The sequence below is a fragment of the Manis pentadactyla genome, chromosome 1, assembly GCF_030020395.1.
Source record: "Manis pentadactyla isolate mManPen7 chromosome 1, mManPen7.hap1, whole genome shotgun sequence".
NCBI classification, from domain to species: Eukaryota; Metazoa; Chordata; class Mammalia; order Pholidota; family Manidae; genus Manis; species Manis pentadactyla.
The window spans coordinates 46,219,011-46,233,373 of record NC_080019.1 but is presented as its reverse complement, the minus strand read 5'-3'; the positions used below and the strand labels follow the sequence as shown (position 1 = coordinate 46,233,373).

The 14,363-nt window shown below is 37.7% G+C and overlaps 1 protein-coding gene across 12 annotated transcripts in view; it reads right to left on the bottom strand.

The window, feature by feature from the left end:
- Positions 1-14,363, bottom strand: part of ULK4 (unc-51 like kinase 4) — a 724,727-nt gene that overhangs the window by 392,718 nt on the left and 317,646 nt on the right. For 11 of the 12 annotated variants that reach the window (XR_008996028.1, XR_008996026.1, XM_057497578.1 and 8 more), the window contains one exon: positions 6,196-6,288. The exons of the other annotated variant lie outside the window; for it this stretch is intronic. Coding sequence is in view for 9 of the 11 variants with exons in the window: in XM_057497578.1 (XP_057353561.1) it covers positions 6,196-6,288 (93 nt within the window). In the remaining 2 variants the exon portion in view is untranslated. The remainder of the gene's footprint in view (positions 1-6,195; positions 6,289-14,363) is intronic. 12 annotated transcript variants of the gene reach the window in all.

The following is a 14,363-nucleotide window of genomic DNA, read 5'->3' as shown; positions in this document are numbered from 1 at the left end:
TCTGGCCCAAATCATACAACTAGTTATGTTAAATTCCTTCAGGTACTCCCATAACCTTCTGGACATAATGTATGTTTTAAATCACTACATTGTTTTAGAAAAGCCTATTGATAGTTCTGTGTCTTCCAATTTCTAAGCACTTTGAGGGTGAGACCTTTATCTTATTTGTTACTTATCCTTGCATCATTCAGTCGTTGGTGACTAGATGTTTGATGAATGAATGAATGAACATATGAACCAAGAACTACTGAGGGAAGTCAGCTGAAGACTGGTGACTGGAAAGGCAGAAGTATTTTTCACTGAAGGTTACACTGTGGATTCACCATGAACTTCACATGAGATCACTAAACTTTCATTCTTCCAAAAGGCATTTTTGTGAATTTTGCAATAAAACAAATAGCTCTAACATTTTTTGAGCAAACTAAAATGATAATTCTTAGATACAGAGCATGATTTATCCTTTTGTAATTCAGGAAAGGAGCTAAGTTTTGCTCCTAAAGAACTCAAGAGTTAAAATTTATTTTGTTTGCTAAGGAAGATTTGCTGAAAGCTAATTAGCTCTTATGGAAACAAGTTACTAGGGTATTGCTTTCTCTGAGAGCAAAGGTTTGGTGCAGCCTACTGTAAAATTAAGGAGAGAGAAAAGGCCAGAGCTCAGGGAAGTTAACACATTCTTTCTGATAGTAAAACTGGACCAACATGGCAAGCAATTTACCTTTCTGCTATAAACCCAATAATAAACTAAATTTACCAGGACAGCTATGTTTAAAAATATATATCCCTGTAACATACAATGCAGATTGGATTATGCTCTTTTCCCTTATTTGAAGGGGAACAATATATTCTGAATTATACCATGACTGAGCTTTTGAAGATTTCTTTAGCCATTAAGAATTCTATAAAATAAAAATAAACACAATAAAATAAATGTTGCAATTGAATAGGATGATTGGGTACTCTAAACTCAATAGATACAAGCTAAATTAAGATGATTGTCACTCAAAGAACATGATGTTAAAGGATCCAAAAAATAAATCAAATTTGTAACAGTTCATGGTCATTCTTATATTATGAGAAATCCATGTACATAAAAATGAAGACACTCTAGATTTGATATACACTTGCAATTAAGCACTTTGCCTAAAAACCACTGCCACCAAGTCACTGGGGAAGATCACATAAGCTCATGAGTTACCATTTTAGGCACTTGCCAAAATTAGGGGTGGGTGACATTTTTCTGGGTTAGGCCTAACTTTATTTTAGTTACCATAAGCAAGTAAACATAGGACATTCACAAAAATTGACCACCTATTAAACTATAAATAAAACCAAATAATAAAAATTAGAAATAGAACCATGATCTGAGCATGATGCAACAGGACTAGAAATTAATAACAAAGAGACAACTTTCACCTATCAGAATGGCAAAGATCAGACACAAATAATTTGATAAAGGGTTAACACAAAAACACTCTCATATATATGTTCTGTTGGAGGACAGTAAACTGGCACAGTGTGGATTGGAGGCCATTTGGCAACACCTTTCAAAATTACAAATGCTTATAAATGCTTAGACCAGGCATTCCCAAACTTGGTAGCACACTGTAATCAGAGAGCTTCAGCAATGACTGATGTCGGTGTCCAGCCCTAGAGACTGTGATCTAATTGGCCTGGGGTATGACCTAGGCTTTAGACTTTTTAAAGATCCCCAGATGATGCAAGGTACAGACAGTTTGGGAATCATTGGTTTATATACCCTTTGATGAAGCAATTCTATTTATTATTTACCCTACCTATGTATATTAATACATGTGATGAATGGCCTATGTCATTCATTGTAGTTTTGTTTTATAATACCAAAAGATTAGAAAAACATAAATGTTAACCAAAAGTTAACATTGCTTAATATGGAATATTTTGTTTAAATATTGAATATTCATAAAATGCATGTATATCTGTTAAAAAGTACAGATGATATGTGAATTACATCTCATAGCTGTTATATTTTTTTTCTTTTTTAAAAGAGGTGTAGAATGGTGCTGACAGCATACTATCATTGGTGTGAAGACACACACACACACACACACACACACACACAAAACCTGGAAAGAATAGCTATTTCTCTGGGGGAAAATAGCTTTTCTCTGTATACTCTTTCAAAAAACTGGAATTTTTAATGTGTTACATCTTAACTCAAAAACTGAATTTAAAGATTAAAATGAAACATAAGTTTGGTCATACCATTCTCCAGACAAACAGGATTTTTATAAGCTACTAGTCAAACGAGCATGAGAGAACATTTTGCAGTAACAGAAGTTCTTTTTATCTTCATAGTGATTGTGGCTGTACAACTGTACATGTTTTTTAAAACTCAGAGAATTGTATACCTAAAATGAGTGAAATTTACCCTATGTAAATTGTACCTCAATAAGCCTAACTTAAAATTTTTTTTTAAATAAGCTTACATGACAACTGACTCTCTAAAACAATGCTTGGAGAATGTAATTTGGTACAGCCAATTTGGAAAACTGCTTGGCTATATCTACTGAACTGGGCAAACACAAGCTCTTGGATATGGATAACATGCATATGCAGTGGAGGCACATACATGGACTCACCAAGGAGCACACAAAGAAATATCCATGGCCACTATGCATGACAGCAAAATATAGGAACAACACAGACATGTTAAAAAGTAAACTGCATTAGTAGACTGGTATATTTGTGCCATGGAAAGCCAGGCAAGAGGCAGTTCATTAGAAGGTGACACTGCCAAGACCAAGAACATTGCAAAGAGCATGAGCAAAGTAAGAAATATAAGTGGCCCTTAAGTATATAAAGAGATATTCAACCTCACTCATAATAAGAGAAATGCAAATTAAGATTACACTGAAATAATATATCTCATTGCACTGACAGCATTCCAAAGTTTAACAACAAATTCTGATGGCAAATCTTTAGGGATCCTCAAACATGTCCCTTGGAAATGTAAAATGATAAAATCCCCAAGTAGGACAATTTGGCCATACCTAAAAGCAGTTTTCAAATGCATTTACCCATTGATCTATAAATACTATTTCTAGGAACTTATCCTATGAGAAGTATAAGCATATATACAAAATGATGTATATATAAGACTATTCATATCTTATACAATATCAATGTCACAAGAGTAGAAACTCAAGTCTATCCATTAAACACTAGATAAATGATGATACATCCATACAATCAAAGATTCTGTAACTAAGAAATGTGAAAGTTCTCTTTATATTGCTATAGAAACAAATATTGGGAACATACTGTTAGGTGAAAAAAATCAAGGGGCATACATAATGTGCTATTTGTGTAAAAGGAGAAAGGAGAAAACATATATCCGCATCAGCTTGCATCCGGACACAAAATGATAGCAGTTAAGCCACGTGGACATGGGAAGGTGAGGAGAGAACAGAGTGGGCAGGGGAAGGAATAAGACCTTCTCAGAATCTATCTTTTTATGTATTTTTTTCCAGTAGAAATTTATTACCAATCCCAAACTGCTGCATTTAAAATGTATTCTTAAAAATTCACCTACTACGCTGATGGACAGTGAATGCAATGGGGTGTGGGGAGGACTTTATAATATGGGTGAATGTAGTAATGACAATGTTGCTCATGTGAAACCTTCATAAGAGTGTATATCAGTGATACCTTAATAAAAAAAATCTACCTGGATAAATAAAAACAAACTCCAAAGCCTAATTACTTATTACTTTTCCTTCCCTTATCCCTCCCTTCAATGTGGGTAAATGGACTTTACAAATTGTACACAGGTTGCTACAGCCTGTGGGGTCTAGAATCTCCCTTTAAAGGCATGGGGTGGGAGAGAGTGGGTGAGTGGTAATGGCTTTTAATGCTTTGCTTTTGTCCTCCGGGGACTGAGTCAAAACTGTTTGCCTGTCTCATGAAAAAAGGCAAACAGAACAGCATAGTGAATCCAGAAAGAGATCTCACATACAGCAAAGGTGGTATTTAAAATGGGCACTGGGGGACAGTGAGTAATTTCAGTTAACAAAATGATTTGGTAAACTTTATATACCAGCATTCAAAATTTATCTTGTCCTTTCAAACTGTTACATAGTATTATACATTATGGATATACCACCATTTAAAAATATGTTCTCATTTAAAAATTTATTCACCTAGGGGGAAATCTTTGTGTATATGAGTGCTTCTTTAGAACATATACTTAGAAGTAGAACTGAAAGTTGAAGGTTATATACTTTTTACAATTCAATTATATAGTGAATTAATATTAAGAGGTTCAATGTTAAATGAATGCGAAATTAAATCTCATTTTCATCCACTAGTTTGGTAAAGACATTGTCAAGGTATGAATAGATAATAATATGAAAGGATCTCCAAGTAATTTTTATAAATAAAAAAGTACATTTCAGAAAAATATATAAACAATGATACTATGTATGACTTTCTAAAAATAATCAACAGCCACAAGTATTTATTTCAATAAACATACTGAATTAAGATAGCCAGAAAAAGTTCAGGATGTACACATACCAAAATAACAACTGTTATCCCCGGGGGAGGGTCCTGTGTAGCAGTGTGAATGGGGAGTGAGGAAGTCAAGGGGACCTCTTGATTTTACTGTTCGTATTTAATACAAAGACAATATATTCAAATATTACTTATACAATTAAAACAAAGAAAAAAGTTAATAAAAAGCAGTCCATTGAATTGTTTGTAAAGTTTTTTAAAAAAATAGAATAAACTGAGTTCTAAACTTAGTCTCTAGTAATTTTTTTTAAATTATTTATAGGTCACCTACTTCACTAGATTTTTTCCCCTCAAGTAAATTTAAATTCTGATGAATTTAGTAGTTGGCAAGAAGAGAAACCAGCCCAGAAAACACTGCATGAATGAGCAAGAACCAACATTAAAAGTAAAGGAAACTCAGTCTGGTCAATCTAATGAAAGGATGAAATTAGTATACAGTATTAGTACTTGGTATCAAAGAATCCAGGAAAGAATTAACTACCTGAATTTGTATCCAACTTCTAAAACAGATTCACTCATTACAATTAAATTTCTTGTGTAGGAGGGGAGAACAGTGCCTTCTGAGTGGTGAATTTAGAAGGCTCATTGGTCAGACTTTTAAAAGGCCACAGAAACAGGACTTAGTGCTGGCAAGCATGAAAAGGGTCTTAGTTAAGTTCTCCCCCAGCTCTTTGGCACAGGGTGCAGAGAGCCCGGGATAACACGTCACACTGGGGGTGAATGAGACAGCTGGCGGCAGGAGGAATGGGCCCAGCACTGCGCTAGATGTAGCACAGGATGAGCAGACCCGGGGGTGCCCCTGCAGCCTGTGATCCAGTCAGGGCATACCTGCCAGGAAGGCTGTGTTGGTTCAGCCGGTCTCTCAGTGTGGACACCCTCCACAAACAGCCTTTCTTGTTCACTAGTAACAGCAATAGTGGCTCCTCACCATACAGTGCCTTTTGCAGAAGACCAGCCCAGATGAAATCCTGGGGGTTGGGACCACAGGGTCATGTTGCCATTAAAGACAGGCTGGCAGCTCCAGGGGTGCACTGCACCTGCAGGTGGTGTCCAAACCCAAAAGGTCCTCAGATCCTACCTATACAACCAAAACTACCTTTCTTGTTTGAAAGCAAGGAGGGCCTACCCTTCTCTACCCCTTCTGTAGGCATGGGGGTGCTCTCATAACAGACTCTTCTCTGCAAGACTGAAAGCAGTTGCCACTATCCTAGCAACCAGTTCTAAAAAATTTGGCATCCTATGTCATATCTTCAATGACGGCAAAAGCTCTCCACTACTTAATAAAAGTATGTCAACTAAACAAAATGGTAGAAAGTAATACTCTATAAATACTACAGACACTTAATAAACAACTACTGTTCAGTACAGTATGCAATACCAACTGGCATTTTTTCAAGTACATGTGTTAGTTTTTTCTCTTTAAAGAATTTGTAATTTTAAAGCATCATGAATTCCACAATATACATAAAAAAATAAGAAGACTCCCAAAACAGCATAAATGACAGATATTACAAACCATAAAACATGAAAAATTACGGGGCACTCAAATGCTAGTCTTTTAAAATCTCATCATCTTTAACAACATTGTCAGAACACATAAAATTCATTTTATCAAAGAGAAGAAGACATGTGAAGATACAGTACCTGGTAAAAGTTGGGTTGTGTTCAGTCATCACAACTAGAAGCTTCAGAGCATATGCTGGTACTGGGTCAGGCTCTGTGAGGATGAGCTCATACCTGAAATGACCAAGTGATTTAAAAATACTCAGTGGTTTTCCTCACTTAAACTCTCCTCTGAACAAGAGGAGCACTATGCCATAAGGTGCAAACATACAGAAAAAAAATCACTGAAATAAACGTATAATCTCCAGGACCTGCACCGGTTATGTAACCTCATGACACTTCAAACAGCTTCCCTTGCCCAGTGGTCATGATGATACCAACCCGCCTCACAGAGGACTGTGGTTAGGAAGAGTCCATGAGATAATCCAGGCCAAACAATTTATTGAGCTGTACACATAGTAAGAGACCAATAAACATTAAGTGTTTGTGTCAGAGGTCCCCAAGACCACCCTCACATTCAGAGACTTGCTAGAGGACTCGAGACCCACATGAAGTTGTGTGCTTGGCGAAGGTTTAGCATAGCAACACCGCAAAGGGCACACAGGTGGAGACTGAGGATTCTGTGCGAGGTTTCCTTATGCTCTCCTCCTGCCATGAGGGGTCAGGCCGATCACACACTTCTCCCAGCAACAAAAATGTGGCACAGGTGTGTTATGTTTCTACCCATGGAAGTCCATTAGAGACTCAAGTGATAAAGGTTTTTACTGGAGGTTGGTCACATAGGCAACCTCTACCTAACAAGTATCAAAATTCCACATTCCCAGGAGGAAAGCAGGCATTTGGCATTTGCACAAACAGTCTGGGCACCATGAACTACCCTGATCAGTTACATGTGGACTGGGAGCAGTCTACAAGCCAAGTGCTAAGATGCCAGCCAAGGGCCATCCTTGGAAGCAGGCCTTTCAAGGATGGCAGTCTTAGGATGGGTTTGCTAACTCTTTTCTGTACAACATTCTTCTTTTATTAAAACTTCAAAATCTGAAATGAAAATTATTACCAGAGAGAACAGAGTTCAAAAGGTCTTTACCAAGTTTCCACAATGGAGTTCAGACTGTGCTCCCTTGTTATTTGCTAGGTAGAAGCTGGTTTATACAGTGTGCCTTACCTATTGCGGCTTAGCTCTCCAGTATACAGCACCATTCAGATGCTCAATAAACTACTGTCAGGTGGACGGATGGATGGATGTACTGACAAACCAACTAACCAACAACTTTAAGACTTAACTCTCTGGAAACAGCCAACATGAAACAGGGAGTAAAAATATCTCCCCAAATCCAAAATGTCTATTTAAAAATCCATGATGTGAACCAGATGCTTTTCAGCAAGAGAACAGGGCCCCAGGCTGTTACTCAGAGCCTATTTATTTACTCTTACTTTGGAAACCATTGTAACAAGCTGTATTATGCAGTCTCTAAGCCCACAGTCATTATAAAGAAGCTCGTAAAGGGAAGAGAGAAGCTGCTACACAAAGGCAACCTAAGAATTACAAGTGGGACTTGAAAGTGTAGGAAAATCAAAGCAAGCCCAAGAAATCCAAACAGAAATCAGGCTAGGGAGCATTTAACATAGAGGAAGAAGCTACTAAAGTCTCAATGGGATCAGAGTCCATTACACACTGTTCATGTTCAAAATGGAGGTACTGAGTCCAGAAAATGTTAAATTAGGTAGAGTGCTCTGTTTAAGGAGTCAGGAAGTACCATACTTTAGAAAGTTTGCTTATAAAATATTTTTTAATTATAGAATGAAAATACTTCACCCATGTATGACAAAAATAAAGATAAATACCATTCATAATATCATAAATATTAATAAATCGGAGAACAGTATGTTAAAAAATATAGTGCAAGCAAACATAAGTGACTTTAGAATGAAGAAAAAAATCAATTTTAGAACAATACATTTTATCATACATAAAACAAAAATACCTTTAGAGGTGATAAAAATGTATTTGCATAATTTAATATCCAATTCAAACTTTTTTAAAAAAGGAACTCTAAGCAAATTAGAAATTGTTGTTCTTTTCTCTAATTGTCTTATAAAATAAAATGCTCTTATCATCCTAAGTTATGGGCACCCAAGACCACCCTCAGGTTCAATGATTTGCTAGAAGGACTCACAGAACTCAGAAAAGTTATTATAGACCTGATTGTGGTTCATTACAGTGAAAGGATACCAATAAAAATCAGCAACAATGAAAAGCACACAGGTGAGTTCAGGAGGGACCAGGCAGAAGCTTCCTGCTGTCCTTGCCCACTGAAGTCACATGAACAAGGCTTAATTCTCCAGCAACTACATGTAAAAACACATGTGAAGTGCTGCCAGCCTGAGGAGCCCGCTTGAGCACCGGTGCCCACCATCCTATCAGGGCTCAGGCACACAGGCATGGAGTGCCTGTGTGGCTGACCGTAGTTCTCAGTCATCAGCCCCTTTGGAGGTCAAGCTGGTATGTGGTGTGGCCCAAGGCCCCACCATAATTTACATTGTTAGCATAAATTATCTGGCACGGGTCAAGACCCCATGCATAGAGAGATTCTCCCATCAGGCAGGATAATCCACAGGCTCAGAAGTGATCTCCCATAAGGTTGTGAAGGGCCAGTTTCTTTGTAATGTGCAGAGTTTGAACACCCCTGATATATATGCTGAGTTAACCCTTCACAGCACACACCCTTAACAAGGACACTGAGACTACTGTGTTTAAAGTGAGGCACTGAAACCAGAGATAAGAGAAGAATGCGCTCTTCCACTACTTAACAGTATTTAGAAACTGTCGGCCAGAGAATTTCAGTTGCAGCACGGGTGAGAAACTCGTGATAAGTCACTCACAAGCCGCGGATAACCAGCCCCATTGCCCCTCCTCCCAGACTTCACTGAAACACTGAGGAAAACACCACAAACCCACAAACTTTGAAAAGCTTCCCATGTGATCCTCTTGCTCACATGCTTGTGTGGAAAGCAGAGGAGAAAATATGGAAAATTACTTAGAAATATAATAGAGAAATCAACCTCAATAAAACTGAAAATACGTAAAATATTTTTAAATAGACTTAACAACAATATTTAGAATCCACATTTAAAAGAAAGCACCGATGGAACTTTACTCACTGAAATACCAATGTCTTGAGGTTGAGGACATCTGACCTGGATGAAGCCTGCACTGGCCTGTGCATGAGGACTCTCCCAAAAAATATGGCTATTAGATTCACCCATATTATAAAGTGCCCCCAACACACCCCATTGAAATCACTGCCCATCAGCATACTAAGATGCTACAGTGTCACTACTTGTCTTCTCTGTGCTATACTGCCTTCCCCATCAACTCCCTACATTATGTGTGCTAATCGTAATGCCCCTTTTTCCCTTTATCCCACCCTCCCTCTCCCCTTCCCTTTGGTAATAGCTAGACCCTTCTTGGAGTCTGTGAGTCTGCTGTTGTTTTCTTTCTTCAGTTTACTTCATTGTTACACTCCACAAATGAGTGAAATCATTTGGTACATGTCTTTAGCCCCCTGGCTTATTTCAATGAGCATAATAGCATCTAGCTCCATTCACGTTGTTGCAAACAACAACCTACAAATTTTATTGGGAGGATTACTGAACAATATTCCATTGTATATATGTACCACCTCTTCTTTATCCATTCATCTGCTGATGGACACTTAGTTTGCTTCCATATCTTGGCTATTGTAAATAGTGCTGCAATAAACATACAGGTGCATTAAGTCTCTTTGAATCTGGGATCTTGTTTTCTTTGGGTAAATTCCTAGGAGTATAGTTCCTGGGTCAAACAGTGTTTCTATTTTTAGTTTTTTGAGGAACCTCCGTAGTGCTTTCCACAATGGTTGAACAAATTTACATTCTCATCAACAGTGTAGGAGGGTTCCCCTTTCTCCACATCTTTGCCAGCATTTTTTTTTATTGTCTTTTGGATGTTGGCCATCCTAACTGTTGTGAGGTGATATCTCATTGTGGTTTTAATTTGCATATTCCTAATGATAAGTGATGTGGACAATCTTGTCATGTGCCTGAATTTAGATTTGCATTCTGGGTATTTGCATTCTGGGTGTTGAGGCATGTGAGTTCTTTGTGTGTTTTGGATGTTAACCCCTTGTCTGATATGTCATTTATAAATATATTCTCCCACACTGTAGAATGCCTGTTGTTCTACTGGTGATGTCCTTTGCTGTACAGAAGCTTTTTAGTTTGATGTAGTCCATTTGTTCATTTTTGCTTTTGTTTCTCTTGCCCAAGGAGATGCTTTCAAGAAAAAGTTGCTCGTGTTTATATTCAAGAGATTTTTGCCTATATTTTTTTCTAAGAGTTTTATGGTTTCATGACTTACATTCAGGTCTTTGATCCATTTCAAGTTTACCTTTGTGTATGGGGTTAGACAATGATCCAGTTTCATTCTCTTGCATGTAGCTGTCCAGTTTTGCCAACACCAGTTGTTAAACAGGCTGTCATTTCCCCATTGTATACCCATGGCTCCTTCATCGTACATGAATCGGCCATATATGTTTTGGTTTATATCAGTGCTTTCTATTCTATTCCATTGATCTATGGGTCTGTTCTTGTGCCAGTACCAAATTGTCTTGATTACTGTGGCTTTGTAGTTGAGCTTGAAGTTGGGGAGCTTAATCCCCTCAGCTTTATTCTTTCTTTTCAGGACTGCTTTGGCTATTCAGAGTCTTTTGTGGTATCATGTGAATTTTAGAACTATTTGTTCTAGTTCATTGAAGAATGCTGTTGGAATTTTCATGGAGATTGCACTGAATCTGTAGATTGCTTTAGGCAATATGGCTATTTTGACAAAATTAATTCTTCCTATCAATGAGCATGGCATGTATTTACATTAATTAGTGTCTTTTTTAATTTCTCTCAAGAGCGTCTTGTCATTTTCGGGTATAGATCTTTCAATTCCTTGGTTATGTATATTCCAAGGTGTTTTCTTCTTTTTGATACAATTATAAATGAAATTGTTTTCTCAATTTCTGTTTCTGCTAGTTCATTGTTAGTATATAGGAATGCAAAAGATTTCTGTGTATTAATTTTGTATCCTGCAACTTTGCTGAATTCAGTTATTCTAGTAGCTTTGGGGTGGATTCTTTAGGGTTTTTTACATAGATCATTTCATCTGCAAACAGTGACAGTTTGACATCTTCCTTACCAATCTGGATGCCTTTTCTTTCTTTGTGTTATCTGATTGCCATGGCTAGGACCTCCAGAACTATGTTGAATAAAAGCAGGGAGAGTGGGAATCCTTGCCTTATTCCCAATCATAGAGGAAAAGTTTTCAGCTTCTTGCTGTTAAGTATAATGTTAGCTGTGGGTTTGTCATATATGGACTTTATTATATTGAGATACTTGTTCTCTATACCTATTTTGTTGAGAATTTTTATCATGAATGGATGTTTAATTTTGCCAAATGCATTTTCAGCATCTATGGAGATGATCATGTGATTTTTGTCCTTCTTTTTGTTGTGATGGTGTATGATGTTAACGGATTTCCGAATACTGTACCATCCTTGCATCACTGGAATAAATCTTATTTCATCATGATGGATGATATTTTTTATGTATTTTTTAATTCAGTTTGCTGATATATCATTGAGTATTTCTGCATCTATGTTCATCATGGATATTGATCTGTAATTTTCTTTTTTTGTGGTTTCTTTGCATGGTTTCAGTATTAGAGTGATGCTGACCTCATAGAGTGAGTTGGAAGTATTGCTTCCTCTTCTACTTTTTGGAAAACTTGACATTAGGTCTTCTCTAAATGTTTGATAAAATTCAGCGGTGAAGCCATCTGGTCCAGGAATTCTGTTCTTAGGTAGATTTTTAAATATGAATTCAATTTCATTGCTGGTAATTGGTCTGTTCAGATTTCCTGTTTTTTCCTGTGTCAGTATTTTTCTAGAAAGTTGTCCATTTCTTCTAGATTATCCAATTTGTTAGCACAGAATTTAGCATAGTATTCTCTAACAATTCTTTGTATTTCTGTGTTGTCCTTAGTGATTTTTCCTTTCTCATTTCTGATTGTTTCTGTGTGTACACTCTTTTCCTTGACCAAAGGTTCAGGGCAGCTTCTTTACTATCTAACAGTAACTTAACTCACTTATGCTATTTCGAACACAATCTAAGGGTTCTTTCTTTCTCCCTTCTTTTTCTTCCTGCTCTGCTCTTTATATATTAGGTATCATATTCTGTACTCTTTGTGTATCCCTTGTCTGACATTGTGGGTAGTTGATTTAGTTTTGCATTTGCTTAGTAATTAATTGGTCTACTCCCATTACTGTTGTTTTATTTTCCTGATGACAGCTATTTAGCTTTAGGAACACTTCCATCTATAGCAGTCCTTACAAAATACATTATAGAGATGGTTTGTGGGAGGTAAATTTTCTCAGCTTATGCTTATCTGGAAATTGTTTAATCCCTCCTTCAAATTTAAATAATAATCTTTCTGGGTAGAGTATTCTTGGTTTGAGGCCCTTCTGATTCATTGCAATAAATATATCATGCCACTCCCTTCAGGCCTGTAAGGTTTCTGCTGAGAAGTCTCATGATAGCCTGAGGGTTTTCCTTTGTATGTAATCTTATTTCTCTCTTAGGCTGCTTTTAATACTCTGTCCTTGTCCTTGATCTTTGTCATTTTAATTATTATATGTTATGTTGTTGTCTTCCTTGGGTCCCTTGTATTGGGAGATCTGTTCACTTCCATTGCCTGAGAGTCTATTTCCTTCCCAGATTAGAGAAGTTTCAGCAATTATTTCCTTAAAGAGAATTTACATCCCTGTTTCTCTCTTTTTCTTCTGGTACCCTATAATGCGAATATTGTTCCACTTGGATTGGTCACACAGTTCTCTTAATACTCTTTCATTCCTAGATATCCCTTTTTCTCTCTATGCCTCAGCTTCTTTGTATTTCTGTTCTTTAATTTCTATTTCATTTACCATCTCCTCTACTTCATCTAATCTGCTTTTAAATACCTGTATTGTATGTTTCATTTCAGATACAGTATTTTTCAAAATTTCTATCTCTTTCATGAAGTCCTCCCTGAGGTCTTGAATATTTTTCTGTATCTCTGTGAGCATATTTATTATTTTAATTTTGAAATCTTTATCAGGAAGATTGGTGTTTTCAGTTTCAATTAGCCCTCTTTCTGGTGTTCGTGGGATTTTCGTTTGTATCAGGTTCTTTTGCCATTTCATATTCCTAATGATTACTATGGAATAAAACTTTGTGCCAGTGGTGCCCTCTAGTGCCCAGAAGCTCTACTCTCTGAAGCTGCCCAGGGGTCACAGGCGTGCATGCCAGTGCCTGACAGGAGGAAAGAGCTCTTTCTTGTTTCCAGACGCAGTGCCTGCCTTCACTGCCAGGGCCAGTGGGCCGAGCATGCAGGGAGAAGCCTCTGTGCTACACCCTTGTAGCTGCCATAGTGGGGACTGCCCTCTGGCTGGCTTGGTGCAGTGGTGAGTGCAGCAGATTTGTGAACCAGTGTCAACTGGAAGGAAGGAGTGGCAGCCTGCATATCGCAGTGGGGTCCTCTGTGCTGTATTGTCAGCCAGGGGGATGGAGAATGTAAAGATCCTGAATGTTCACAACCTGCTGGGCTGAGTGTGCTGAGACAACTTTGTCCTCCTGTTCTTTCTCCTGAGCAGCAGGCCCTGTGTAATCCTTGCCCCTTTAGCAGCCATCTCGGTGTTTGGAAGTCATTCAAATGTGCCTGCCTTTCTTTTTTCCCAGAGCCACTATTCTCCACAAGTGGCTGGAATGTCATTCTCTTTGAGTATTCTGCCTGTCTTTGCTTTCCAACCCTCTAATCTCCAGAGCACCATGTAATGTAGGTTCATGCTCCCAGAGTAGATCTCCAGGGGTGGGTATTTCGCTGTCCTTGGCTTCTCCTCCCTCCCCACTGTTTCTCTTCCTCCCGCTTGTGAGCTAGGGTGGGGGTAGGGCTTGGGTCCCATGCTACTATCTTGTTTAATCCCCAATATTCTTAATATATGAAGAGCTACTGCAAGCCAATGAACAGTCACAAAAAGAAAAAAAAATACATGAAATCCTGCTAAGAAGAGTATAAATGCCTTGAAGCAGTGGAGGAAATGGTTAAGTTCATTAATATCTCTAGGAATGCATGACAGGGCTAACAAGAGCAAAATAGGCAGTTTCATATGGAAGCTGGTAGTGCAAAC